Consider the following 13,245-nt stretch of genomic DNA (forward strand, 5'->3'; position numbering starts at 1 on the left):
TCTGTCTGTCGGGCGCCCCGTCGGCTCTAAGGAAGTTCCCTCGAAACTCGAAAGAAAATGGAAGTAAACCGACGATGATTTGTCGAATTTGGGGCGGCGAGAAGAAGAAACAAATGGACGCAGCGGTGCGCCCCTCCCCGAATGCGGGCAGAACTCGCGAAGAATCACAAACCGAGCCGAAGACGAAGAAAAAGACGCGATGCCATTCTCGGTGCCGGCCGCGCGCCGTGCTGAGTTATCGTTGACTCGTAAATCTAAATAAATGGCGCAACATTCAAAGATAAGGCTCTTTGCAGAAGCAAACGGAACCGGAACGTCTCGAGATTAGTGAGGGCACACGCGAGTGCACAAAAGTAGAACGAATGAATCACTCCGGCCTGATGCGCCGTCGATCCCGTGCCGGTGGCCGAGAGAGATGTGGCCCATTACTTGGTCCGTTTTTGGGATTGTTAAGACACCACGTGAGGGACTATTTTTCTCATTTAAAAGTAGGCCTTTTGGCGCGTGCTTTAAGCAGTAACACGCTCGAAGGTTGTGGCCATTTTTGTTGGGCGAACGAAATTCTTAAACATGTGATACAATCCACCATTCTCGGTGGGCAAAAGGATAACGCGCGCGGGTTTGCCGCAATCGATCGAAAGAGCTTTTCTTGAGCTTGCCCTTTTCTTTTTTGGAGAAGGTCCTCCTCCAAACCGGAAACCGAAGAAGAAAAGGATTGCCAAAGGATCCAAAGGAGTCGGCTGGGATGGCTTGCGGATGCTTTCGAGCGGAACGAGCGCGCCGTGGAATGCGTTTGCTCTGCGGTGGCCACGAAAAATTATCCTCCAATCGCCACGCGGCAACCCCCTTGGCGACCCGCGATCCTTCCCCCGCGGAGCCCGGAACTGTCCTGATCTTCCGTTTTTCTTTCCCTTCCGGGGGACCGTAGCCGTCATCCGTAGCCATTTCCTGACGGGGCGGGTGTCCATCGAACCCTGTCGATGTCTTCACCCGGCACAGGCTACCGGATACCGGAAACGGGAAGCCAAGCCAGGATTCATAATGCCGCAAACTGTGGGTTTTTGGGGCGGTTGGGGTAGTTCGGCGGGAGAGGCTCCGCCTCCCAGCTTGCGCGGCACGGATCGCGACCACCTCGAAAGGATTAAGGATATCGCGCTTCCGTGACCCGTGTGGAGCCCGGAGTCCTGACGACGGACTTCCTGCGCGACGTCAGCGGTTCGCTGTAACGAACCAACGGATTACCCGAAGGAATCCTCTGTCCTCGCGCTGCCTGAAAGAAGGGAAGGCCTTCCTTCACATCCTTCGCCACCAGGCGGGGATGCCGCCTTTTTTCCGGCCATCCTTTCCGCTCCGGTTGCGCCTTAAATCGTTTTCGTTTTATATGTAAATCAACGAACTGAACGCGAGTTCGCCGTTCGATTTGCTGGCGGGTATGCGGAATGCGGTCTTAAGCGGCCACCGCCGTTCCGACGTTGCAGAGAAAACCCAAAATGCATGCCCCGCAAAAGACGCCCGGGATGGGAAAATGAATCATATCGCGCAGGAGGCGAAATGGCCTCCCTCGTAGCCCACCAGCAGCAGCGACGCAAAACGGCACAGACACAGACACAGGGTTTGGAAAGTTTTTGGAGGATTTTCCACAGAAATCTATCAATTCGACTGCTGCTCGAGAACTTACGAGTGCTGCGGAGAGCCGGATCTTTCTTTAAGAGGTGCCCGCTGAGAGCTATTTCGTGCCGAGCATCAATCGGATATCTGCCATAAAGTGCGGATTTCGACGAGCAGCGTCTCGGCTCGGCTTCGTTGATTTAGAATAAAGTACGATCCTCAAAAATAATATTGAAAATGATTGGAAAAGTGAAACTTTCGTATCGGCATGTTGTGGCAGCGACATGAAATGTTGAGTTTGGTTTGGTGGTTGCATTTTATTCTCACCCAGGCCACGGCTTCCGTTGAGCCCACAAGGTTGTTTGAATTTTTGATCGCACAGTTCCAATCCAAATAATACGAGAAAAAGTTCCACAAGTTAATGGTCAACAATTACACGAACAATTGTATACTACTAGCGGTTCCGGTAAACTTGTTTTGCACCTAGCCTCTTCAGATATTTGGTTGTCCGAACATTGTCGTAATTAGAATTCAACCAACAGAAATAAAATACGCGGACTGTTTGAAATGTATCGTGTCTTTCGAATTTCTGCGGCCAAGTATATTTGATGTTCGATTTTTCGGTTTGTTTTCGATATCTGCTTGTTGCAAAAAAGACTGCAAAGAATATTCATCATATTTTGTGTAAAAAAGCAGAATTAAATGATAGGGTGTAATCGAAACATGTTGACTATGGTTTATGATGAAGTTACCTTGGGCCGAAGCAACGTTTATTGGCACAACAAAAAGTTCCCAGACGACCGAGAATTTCTGAGGACATCGAATAGCGTACCGGATGTCCGGGTTCGTCAAGAACAAACGAAAATACGGCGGAAGTAAATAAAATAGTGTTAAAGAACAGACCAGAGTGGTGGCTCACAAAAAGAGTTCGCAACGTTCTCAACGAACTACTCACCGATACAACTCAGAACTGACTTCAGAAAGCACTTCACATGGTTTGATTATAAAGTTTTTAACCTCGAAACCACGGAAACTTAAGTCCACCAGCCAGCATCTATTAATCAAAACAGAATTCGAATTCGAAATTCTGTTCCAACAATATCTCCTAAGTCGTACGATAATATTGTCGCATAAAAACCCGATTTAATAAAAAGAAAAGGCATCGAAATAACCGAACCTGGTGGCCTCTGGTGGGATTGGTGGTGGTGAGAACCTTTCGACAAATCAATTCCCGCTGATTAGATTCACACGTGAAGATCGAACATCGAATATTATGATGGCCGGGTCGCTAGTCGGGACCGTTGGTTAGGGGTCCTTCTGCTGCTGCTGCCTGACTGTCGAGACACGCGACTGCCAAAGGTCAGTCGGCATCGATCAGTCGACACAGATGACCAACATGGCTACGATGAAGGTGATGATGATGATGATGATGATGATGATTATATTCCGATTTTCAGATCGCCAATTCAGCAGACGCGCACAAGGCGGGCGTCCTCGGGCGTCACCCAAAAGGGACATTACGGGGCAGAGGCTGAAAGTGACGAGGCCCCGCCCGGCCGATAGTTCGTCCGCCGGTGGCTACGCAACGCAACTATCAACACCCGCGATTGATATCCGAACGCACCCACACTACACATAGGAACGAAAAGGGCGTTGATAGGACATCCGGTATCCGAAATGGTCTGATGGACGACGCAAAATAAACACCTCACCCACTAGGGCTCCTGGAAGAACGTGGACTGGTCTCGAGGAGTGGGCCCTGCACACGAGCGCCACTTGGGAAAATCGATAAAGAAAAGGACCAGCGGGCATCCTGGCGCGGTCTCGAAGCTGGTATTGTCTCCTGGAGCTGCAATCGATAAATGTGTGTTACACATACACGGCGGGACCGAAAACTGGCAGGTTTATTCATCGAGAAGGACATCAAGGACCTCATCTCATCCGAATCAGATCCGGCCAGCGCCAACGCCGGTGGCCACACACATGTGCGCTGTGAAGTGAAATGAATATCTTCGGAGCTTCGGAGCGAACGAACGAATCATAAAAATCATTTCCAAGAATTTGGCCACACTCACACACGCAGGCACGTGAGGCACTTTGGATTGAGTGTCAATGCCATCGCCCGGGGACCGGTGCGCGTCTGTGTGCTGGCAGGGAGCAGTGGAAAATTGAAATCAACAGCAAATCGTCGAGGGAAACGGGCTCTGATCTGGGCAGCGACAAACGTCCATCCACGCACGGATGTGTGTGACCGACGAGCAAAAGGACATAAGCCGGCACCACAGCAAACGGGCATTTTCACCCACCGTGGGTCGAAAGTTCTGGGAAATTCCAAATTTTATCACGCGCTCCGCCTAAGGATAACTTTTATTTTTCACAATATGCGATATTTTGCCTAGGCCTCCAAAGCTGCCACCAACCTTACTCGCAGATGCTATGAATGAAATAATATTCCGTCGGCTTTTGTCAAGCAGCGAAAAGAAAGCTCGTTTACCGAGCGGGCGAATCGGACGGTGCGACAACAAATGGCGATAACAAATTCGTCAATTGAGTTAGCTGAGTCCAATTCGTCGGAAACTTTTTCCCACGAGACGGTCGCTTCCTACATGGCTCAAGTTTTCACTCGAGTATGTTAATCTCGCATCGCATGGCTGTGCAATGCCGCGCGGTTCTTACAAACTTTGCCAGTCGGCGGAAGTATGATAAGGCGCGGCGATTACAACGGAAATCATATGCTGGTCGCCCTTTTTGGTGCGTTAATTGGGCGCGTGGCACAACCTTACAGGAACTTACAACAGCTCACACCTAATTTGCATGAAATTGGCATTGCCCGAAGTTTCGCGCGACGGCGAATCGGGGCTGAAAAATGCCGTTTTCTTGTTTCAAAGCACAAATTTGTTGGTTTTGGAGATTTTACACTTGCTGCCGGTGGTTACTGATTGTGGGCAACATCGATCCGAACCGAAAAGAGTACGAAACTCTAATTGAGCGTCTAATTTCGAAAGCTATTTTGGTTAGCGGCAAGAATGGCACAGTCGTTTGTTATGCGCAACGTATTGCATACTTTCAGGAGTTAAGCACAAGATATGCTTACACGTCGAATAGAATTGAAATAATATAAGAAAATAGCAATATTTATCAAAAAAACAAAACAGGATATAAGATGCCCGAAGCTATAGGGAAGGTGTTGTGACTGACTGATGAAGTATTACAGTCAGTCATTTCAGAGGTTCAATTAATAACAGAGGCCGTATTCGTCTAACCTAATCCTCAGACAAAGAAAGTGAATCAGGCGTTATCGTAACTCATAGAAGTCAACCTGTTGCGGACATTTTAAAACAGACAGTGAGTCGGCAAGTGACAGTGCCTCAAAAACTGTTCGTTTCCATGAGCATAAGGATTTCAAAAAGATTACAGATTTTGCATTTGAAAAGCCAATGAATGTGCTCCCCAAGTTTGCAAGAGCTCAAGATGAATTGGAAACCTTTGTGGAGCTGGGTGACTGAATGGCATCACTCAGCCCAGATGACCAATTGCATGACGCGGCCAAAGCTTAGTTAATAATAAAGATTTGAAATCAGGTCAAGAGATCAAAGATAACTATCGTTTCGGGGTTTCACAGTCACACGATTATTGCAGCCAAACCGCCATTTCGGCTCAACCCCTCGGACTCAGTTGCAACTCTCATTCGTTGTTTCGGAGGTCAGATTGCAGATTGAATAGCATCGATTTTGGGGGGTGGGGGGGGGGGGGGGGGTTGCCCCGGGAAGCACTTACCATCACAACGACCGCCGTTTTCTGCCGATGGTTCTCGATGAAGGCAACCCACGCCAGGACACCGATGATGGTGTAGGCACCGAGGGTGGACAGATTGCGCGGGTCGGTGAACGACTCGACCAGCGGCACGGTGCCCATCGTCCAGTCGCAGCACAGATCGCACGGGAACAGCAGCAGCCACAGGTTAACCGACACGAGATAGTTGTACGACAGCTGCCGGACCGGGGTGGCCGCTACGGACGCCGGATTGTCGAATCTGCAACGAGAGAAGGGGGAAGTGTTTTGTACAGTGCAGTGTGGAGATTAAAAGATATCGCGCCGCAAAATATTCAAACACGCCTGAAAGTATGCAATGTGCTGCAGTCTGATATGTTTTCGTGTTACTTTCATATTTCGCCCTGAAGCGACGCTGATAAATATTGGTCATGTTCAGAGAACGAACCGCTCATCAGCTCGAGCAAATCTGTCGTAGCGCTCGTTAAAGCTCGATATTGCTCGCGTGATCTGTGCTGATAATGATGAACACTTCGCGTTGGGTCGATGCAGTGCGCCATAAACCATCGGCGGCCTGTTTATTAGTTTCTCCCGGTCTGACCCGCGGACCACTCAAGCGAAGAAATAGCCAACCCTGAGGGCACCCTCTTGGCCGGAAAAGGGTGACAAAATAATATGATCGATAGTAAAACTCATATTTTTATGAGAATGAAATTAGATATTTTATTGGCCAACCAGGTCTCGGGAGGAGAATATTGAACGCCTTGCGACGCCACACAGTGGGTGTGGTGGTCGAAGAAGAACGGTTCGGCGGGGTGAGTGCGGATGCGGGCGTTTGCTGGCGAATACGGTGTAATCGACGGTGACATGTGACATTGGCACATACAACGCGTTACTACTACGTGACGTGCTCGAGACTCGAAACATGGCGCAAAGCGGCGATTGAAGAGCAAGGAAACGAAGAGATTGAGAAGAAGAATTTTCTTTTCATCCGATCATGGGAACCTTCCGCCAACGGCTCTCCAATCCCTCCTTCGTCCTGATCTGCATTTTCCCACCTTTCAGAGCAATTTTCCGGCGCCCACGACCTGCTGCTGGGGCCACCGCGCAACAAAGTATTTTCATTCCCGCCAGATCCACTCCGGCATTTCCGGTGCCGTGCGGGGAGAGGGTGGTGCACCACCCACCGAGGACCCCGGATCGGCGCAATAAAAACGGGCCGGCAACGGTTCAACGACGCAGTCGGCGTGTAACGCAGATGGTTGCGACGCCGGAAGATGGGTGGTGGGCTCCTGCAGGGCGGACCACCACTCAATGGCCGAGGACCTGTACGAGGAGACGATGCGAACGATGCCAAGCACTAGAGGACCTAGGAACGAAGTCATCAACTTTTGCTATTGCACGATTTCACGTCATAAAACTACCATAAAGGTTAATAATTTTCGTTTTCACGTCGGGCCCCCGCTCGGAAGGAAGTGTTGGGCTGTACTTGGGCACTAGTCGGGGGGAGCGTTCTAGGCCCCTTCATGTGGCATGCGGCTGAAGTGTGGCCACACACACACACACACCCGTGAGCCAAAGTAGGGCCGTGCTTGGATTATACCTTCCAATAACTGAAGGAATTGGGGATTAATCTGACACGAATGTCGATTCTATTCAAACTGAACTATTGAATAAACCTGTCAAATAAAAATTCAAAAAAAGAGTGCAAAATGTGCCATGGTGTACAATTTCAAAATCACGTGAAGTTAAACATGGTTAAAAATGAATTCTTCGTCAATCTATCAACAAAGAATTCTATTCGAAGTTTTCGTGATGTTTTCGTGATCATTTCGCCACAAACTCGATCCGTTCCACAACCACCGAAGTCGCCTGACTTAGCACCTGACAGGCTATTCGCTGAACTCGAAGGATCGATCCCAAGACATCTTTTACAGCCAATAATTGAGAGCGTTGCCGAAAAGACCATTTTGTTCAAAGGGTAGACAGAGTTCTACTGGATAGAGTAGGGATTATTTTAAAGGTAATTACATAGATTTAGAAGAATAAAGAAAGATTTTTTGAGTTGTAAGCGAATTTCCGATATGCTTTGGCCACAGTGATACTTTTCATAGTACTCCGCCTTTTGAACCTGTTTTAATGAAAGCTTTTTTAGTTGAAAACCAATAATTATCACGTTTCCTTTTTGAATATATAATAAACTTTTCCCGTATTTTGTGGGTAATTTGATGACTTTGGACATTGAAGTAGAATTTCAATCGATCTTGTTTGAAAATCAGTCTTGTTTTGTTTGATTTAGGGTTAATGGGTTAATTTAGGGATTGTATTTTTGTGGTGTTTGTTGACACTTTTTTCGCATCTTATTCTAAGCACATCCGAACATCAATATTTTTGACCAACATCAAACTTATCAAAAAGCAAACAAAGAAATTCCACATTGAAACCGAATTGTTACTTTTATCGCAAAAGATTGGCCATTGTTTACGGTAAACTGACTGAACTGTTATATTAAATTATCGTCATCTTGCCAACGAGTTCTCGTTTTATCAGATCAAGTCGATATCGCCAGAAAAATGACGATCAAGATTAATAAATGTAGAAAATACGCGGACACCATTGACAAGAACCAATCTACCGTTTTGTGACGCTTCGTTGGTGTCCTTTTGGTGACTTTCATCCTTCATTTGCAAGGAGTAAGATATCTCCCACTGTGCCCAATCATTGTCCACAACTGTCAACGCTGTTGGTCGGTGCCTGAGTGTGTCGGAGTCGAACACACCAACGACGGTAGGAAACGCTGCCGTGCGAAACGCCGAACTGTCTCCAATCGTAAATGCGCCAAAATCAGTAAAAGACCAAGTGCCCGGACAGGTCCGTCGGGTGGTCGCAGTAAAATCACCCCCCAGGTAGGTCCTTCGCCGTCAGACCCGCCCGGGGGGCGTTTTGTTTTATTTCGATCCCACACACGGCTTGAGTTTGACACCGTGAAACTGGAAACACCGCCGTGGTCTTGTCGCCCGGTCGTCACGATGCGAAAAGTCTGACGGGTTGAAGGGGCCAGGACCCGCCTCGCGCGAAAAGCTAGGTGCCGGTACCAAAGGAATCAAATCATTTCGGGGGCGGGAGCGGCGCAATAACGTTTCCAATCAATTTCCTATTATGGCGCGGCGAATAGTTTATTGTGGCCTCTCCGTGTGGCAGTTGATCGTTCCGCACGCGCAAGCCCATCCGCCCGACGCGGTGTCAGCGAAACATGTTTGCTGCAACATAACGGCGGGGACATACCGGGGGAGAGCACGGAACGTTTGGTAGGAGGGTGTGTGAATTTTTGACGCCAACCAAACTGGGCGGTAGAAATTGTACACTTTCTCGCGCCTTTCGGCACCCCGCGAGTTCGCGGCGTCGGTCTGATTAATCATACGTTTTGCGTATCGAGAAACAGGTGTGGGTGGTGGGTGGGAGTAATACCACCCCCCCCGTCGTCCCTAGTCCTTGCCAAGCTTTGCTGACTGATTTCGGGTGCGACCAAAAGCTACCCCTGAACGCAGCCAGCCAGACAGCCACCGCAGCCGGTTGGCTGCGTACGTCCAGCTGTCGAAAACAGCTGTCAAAATTCAGGAACGTGACAGCAATAAACTGCGGCGCCAAAAAGGAAACCCCACCGTTTAGGGGGTGGACCTACCTGGCTACCATATGGTCCCCTTCGCATGCTGATCGATGCTCCGGATAACTCCGGGTTCGACGCGCGAAAACATTAAAATGCAGAACGCCCGGTTCCGTCGCGTCAACCAACACACTGACGACGGAGCGACGAGCTATAATGCTACATTAAATCTTGACTACCCTTTCGCTTTTGTTGGCCACACAGAGAGTCCTTTGTTTGAACTGTGGAGCGGAGTGGAGCGCAGCGATACTTTCGCGAAACACCTGAAACTGAACAAGTTCACCGCACGAAACGTGGCGCACGCACGAACGTCGCACGGCCTGTAACAAAGGAAATATGCGAAGTAAGTTCGCTTTGCCATTGCAATTTACGCACCACCCCACTGGCGTATGGTGCGCATGTTACGTTGTGTAACGGCGGTGAAGAGCACACAATTAGCTTGGATTTGAGCTCGGCTATGGCTTTTGGCATGGCAGTGTGATGCAATCAGTCAAGGACCGAACTCCCGACGGCTCGAGAACGTAAACTATGAAAAACAAATGGTGAATTCTGAATGTTTTGTACAAGCAAAAAAAACAATAAGACTGCGTTTAAATAGAAAATAATTGGAACTTACTGAAGAAACGCTAAGACCCTAGCGACGTTCCAAAAGGAACGGGTCATTTGAATTTTCGCGGGCTGTTTCATATTCGATTTTGTTTTTTTTTGAGGCGTTATGTTGCTACTCATGTCACTTACTTATGTTGAAAAGTTCGTCTATTTTGAGTAATCAGTCAATTTTTGTCTACTGTCGTCAAGTCGGCATCAGTCAATTTTTCTCTGCTCGCAAATGGATCGCAAAGAATCACAATGTTGAAGGATGAAGGAAGGAAGGAAAAATGGATCGCAAAGAATCACAATGAAGTTGCACAATGAGTCTTACCAACAGTGAAGCATCAGTCCAGAGTACCTTTTCTCAGAAAAGAAAGGTTCCGAAACACGGTAATTGTAAAAGACCATTCTTTTTTTCAAACAGGCCTAATAAGGTTCAGAAAATGTTAAGAACAAAGCTTTGGTTGCCTCCATCATAAAGAATACTTCGGATGGCATATGCAGAAGGGTTTATAGAGAGCCCCATGATCGACGAGCAGCATGCTCGAACGAACGTTAGTTCGAACTACAAGTTCATACGAGTTGTGCTCTGCTCTTAGGACCTTAAACTAACATTCAACAGATTGATCATTGACATGATGAACTTCGTCGCGCTTGTCAGTTTATTTTCATAAAAGCTAAAATTACAATGAAGGGAATTTTACGATGTGTATAGAGAGCTGATATAGTGTATAGAGGAGCCTATAGAGTTGCTGATGCTTTCTGTTCCTTCCGATTTGAGTCGATTGATTCGTTGACCAGCTAAACTTCCGAACATCACACACAAATGGTGCAGGGTTTGGATTGTAGCTCAACTGTTGCTGTTATTTATGTGGTTGAAAGCATTTGTTTTGTCTTTCCCATCACTTCAACGCCGCGCCAAAGTGACAAAAAAGGAGACTAAAATTGGACTATTTTGCACAATTCTTCCGATCGCCCTGAATCATGCCCGTTAATGGTTCTTCGTTAGAAGCATTAACAATGGGAGCATCCGCAGATTGGCCGCTGCGAGCCCTGAAATGATCTGAAGTATGCTGAGTTTACAGTTCGTTCGAGAACGATAGTTTGCCGATGGCAGAGTCCAGCTTTGGCGTCAACTTTTCCCCAGCTTCAACCAGATGCCAGCTCATGATTTCAACGCTTGTTTACTTATTTCCTACTCTCGATGGTGGTGGCAGGGCAAATGCCTTCCAGTGCCTTGGGACTGTGGGACTGCCCCCATAAATCAAGCAAGGACCACTCTCAGGAACAACACAAAAAGGGACGGAGCGGGAGTTTCTTGTGAATGTAATTTTCGGTTAATATACTCAACACGTGTGACGTATGCGAAATAAATTGGGAATCCCGACGGGGTACGGGGTCCCTCTCCAAGGACGGAATGGGCTCGACGCGCCCACCGTAGCCCACCGAGTGAGTGCGTTCCCGGCTCTCCCGGGGGCCTGAAGCCGTGACCTGAATCCTTTTCGGCAGGTTTTTGCTTATTTTATTTCGGTTACCCTCGTGTGTCGGGCGCGGCCGTGGGGCACCAAATATGTGTCGTCGACCCTCGTCAAAACACGAAACATAATTTATGAGCCAGCAAGCATCATCTTCCTGCGAGAGGGCGATCACAGGAGCACGGATCGCTGCGGATTTTTTTTCCCTTCGAGGAAGGGTTTTTCCGAATTTTTGTTGTCCGTTGGCCGGAGGGTACTGGGAGGCGGGATCTTTACACTCTGCCGACGATGTGTAAAGTGCGGGCAACGGAGCGGAAAGCGTCACGTGCGGGGCGACGGTGCCGTTTTTGCATACCGGAAGCCGCCCGTTCGCCGTTCGCAAATGACCTTTAAATGGCCGTTCCGAGTGTACACAAATTTGAGGCGAGAGAACAATACCGGAAAGTTCATCGAACACGTGCCTTGGGCCACACAAGATGGATGTGACCGAAATGCTGGACATTTCCACTTGTGTGTATGTGTGTGTTTCGATTTTTCACCCTTCACCACGTGCCCGGTGGAGGCGCCTGGTCGGCCTCAGCACGCCCTAGCCCTATTAGTGCGGCATTTTTTTCGCACTTCGCCCCATTTTCGATTACCGAATCCCGGGTTCTGGACCACCGACCGGATTTGGTTGTTGTTTATTTTCGATAACCCCTTTTGGTTGTTTTCCATCGGCCACCGGCTTACGGTGGCAGCCCTCGGAGGAGGAGCTTTTACTTTTACATTCCACCGAACCCGAGAAAGCCCGGCCAGGCCAGGCCCGGCCTTGGCGGGATGCATTTAATGGAAATTTAATCATCCGCTATTGGGGATTAATTAATGTTTAATGAACCCGTGTTCGGGGGTCCCGGTGGCCCCACTCGCCGCCCGGCGGTCCGTCGGTCACCGGGAAATCCTTCGGGTTGGTTGGGCTTCGTTGAAAATGGAGGTTCGACTTCTATCCCTTCACCACGACCAGGGTTCGGGGATCGGGGTTTTATGATGGGCCATCGCACAATCGCACATTGTGGAATTACATTGGGGGAATTGCTTGACTGAGTCGTAAGCCTGCCTCGTGCGCGCCAGAAAGAAAGAGAGCGAACGAGAGAGAGAGAAAGAGATAGAGAGAGAGAGAGCGAGAGAGAGGAAGAGAGCGAGCGAGAGCTCCACGTCAACGGCATCCCTTTTCGAAAGAAGCTTACGGGCGGATCAGCAAATGGATCGAGAAAAAGAAAAGGGCATTTTCACAAGGGAGAAAGAGTGCTTCAATTATTTTATTACATTCGGGAAAGCTTGTTGTTTGTATTTATGTATTATTTATGTAACATTTAAGTTGAGTTAAGTTGGATAGCATAGTTGTAATAAAAATCAAGCCTCAAAATAAGTTAAGTTAATAATAATAATATATAGCTATTGTAGTATAAGTTCAAATAATTTGTGCAGTATAAGTGCAAATTTTGGCATTTACATAAGCATTTGAGCATTTGAGTTATGAGTAATCTACAAAATAATAATAATAATAATAATAATAATAACAATAATAATAATAATAATAATAATAATAATAATGTATTTAATCGTTCGCCGCTTGGCTATACAATGTTCGTACGACTATACAAATATAACAGGTTTTAACATAAAAGGTTATTATCTGATTATTTTTCTACGACACATTTTTGTAAGAATACTCTCATGCCATTGGTGCCACTTTCGAACAGCTTCGAATTTTCTGAATAATAATAAGTAATTTTATAGCACATTTTATAGGAACCGAATTGAGTCTTATCCAAGACTTTGAAAGTTTCCTTATAATTTTCTCCCAAACTACTGCACACAATAAATCATTTAAATATATCGTAAGCAAGAGGCTTATGGAAATCGTATCACAGTTTGCCATTAAACTGTGCGCTGAAATCGCCCTGAGCCCCGATCACTACTCCAGTGGCGGTTCCGGATCGAAGACCTTGCGGAACAGGGCCTCCGTTGGCCCCTGCTGACGTTTACAAACATGACCGCGCAGCAGACAGATGCAGACCTTCGTGTGCCGGTTGGCTGCCGATGCTGCATCCCCACCCGGTCGGCCGACGATGTCACCTTGCGAGACATGCGACGGAC

At 47.8% G+C, this 13,245-nt stretch overlaps 1 protein-coding gene across 1 annotated transcript in view; it reads right to left on the minus strand.

The window, feature by feature from the left end:
* Positions 1–13,245, minus strand: part of LOC131215369 (protein O-mannosyl-transferase Tmtc3-like) — a 151,293-nt gene that overhangs the window by 33,127 nt on the left and 104,921 nt on the right. Inside the window, exon 7 of the mRNA XM_058209757.1 lies at positions 5,386–5,641. Coding sequence (XP_058065740.1) covers positions 5,386–5,641 — 256 coding nt within the window. The remainder of the gene's footprint in view (positions 1–5,385; positions 5,642–13,245) is intronic.

The sequence above is a fragment of the Anopheles bellator genome, chromosome 1 (genome assembly GCF_943735745.2).
Source record: "Anopheles bellator chromosome 1, idAnoBellAS_SP24_06.2, whole genome shotgun sequence".
Lineage (NCBI taxonomy): Eukaryota > Metazoa > Arthropoda > Insecta > Diptera > Culicidae > Anopheles > Anopheles bellator.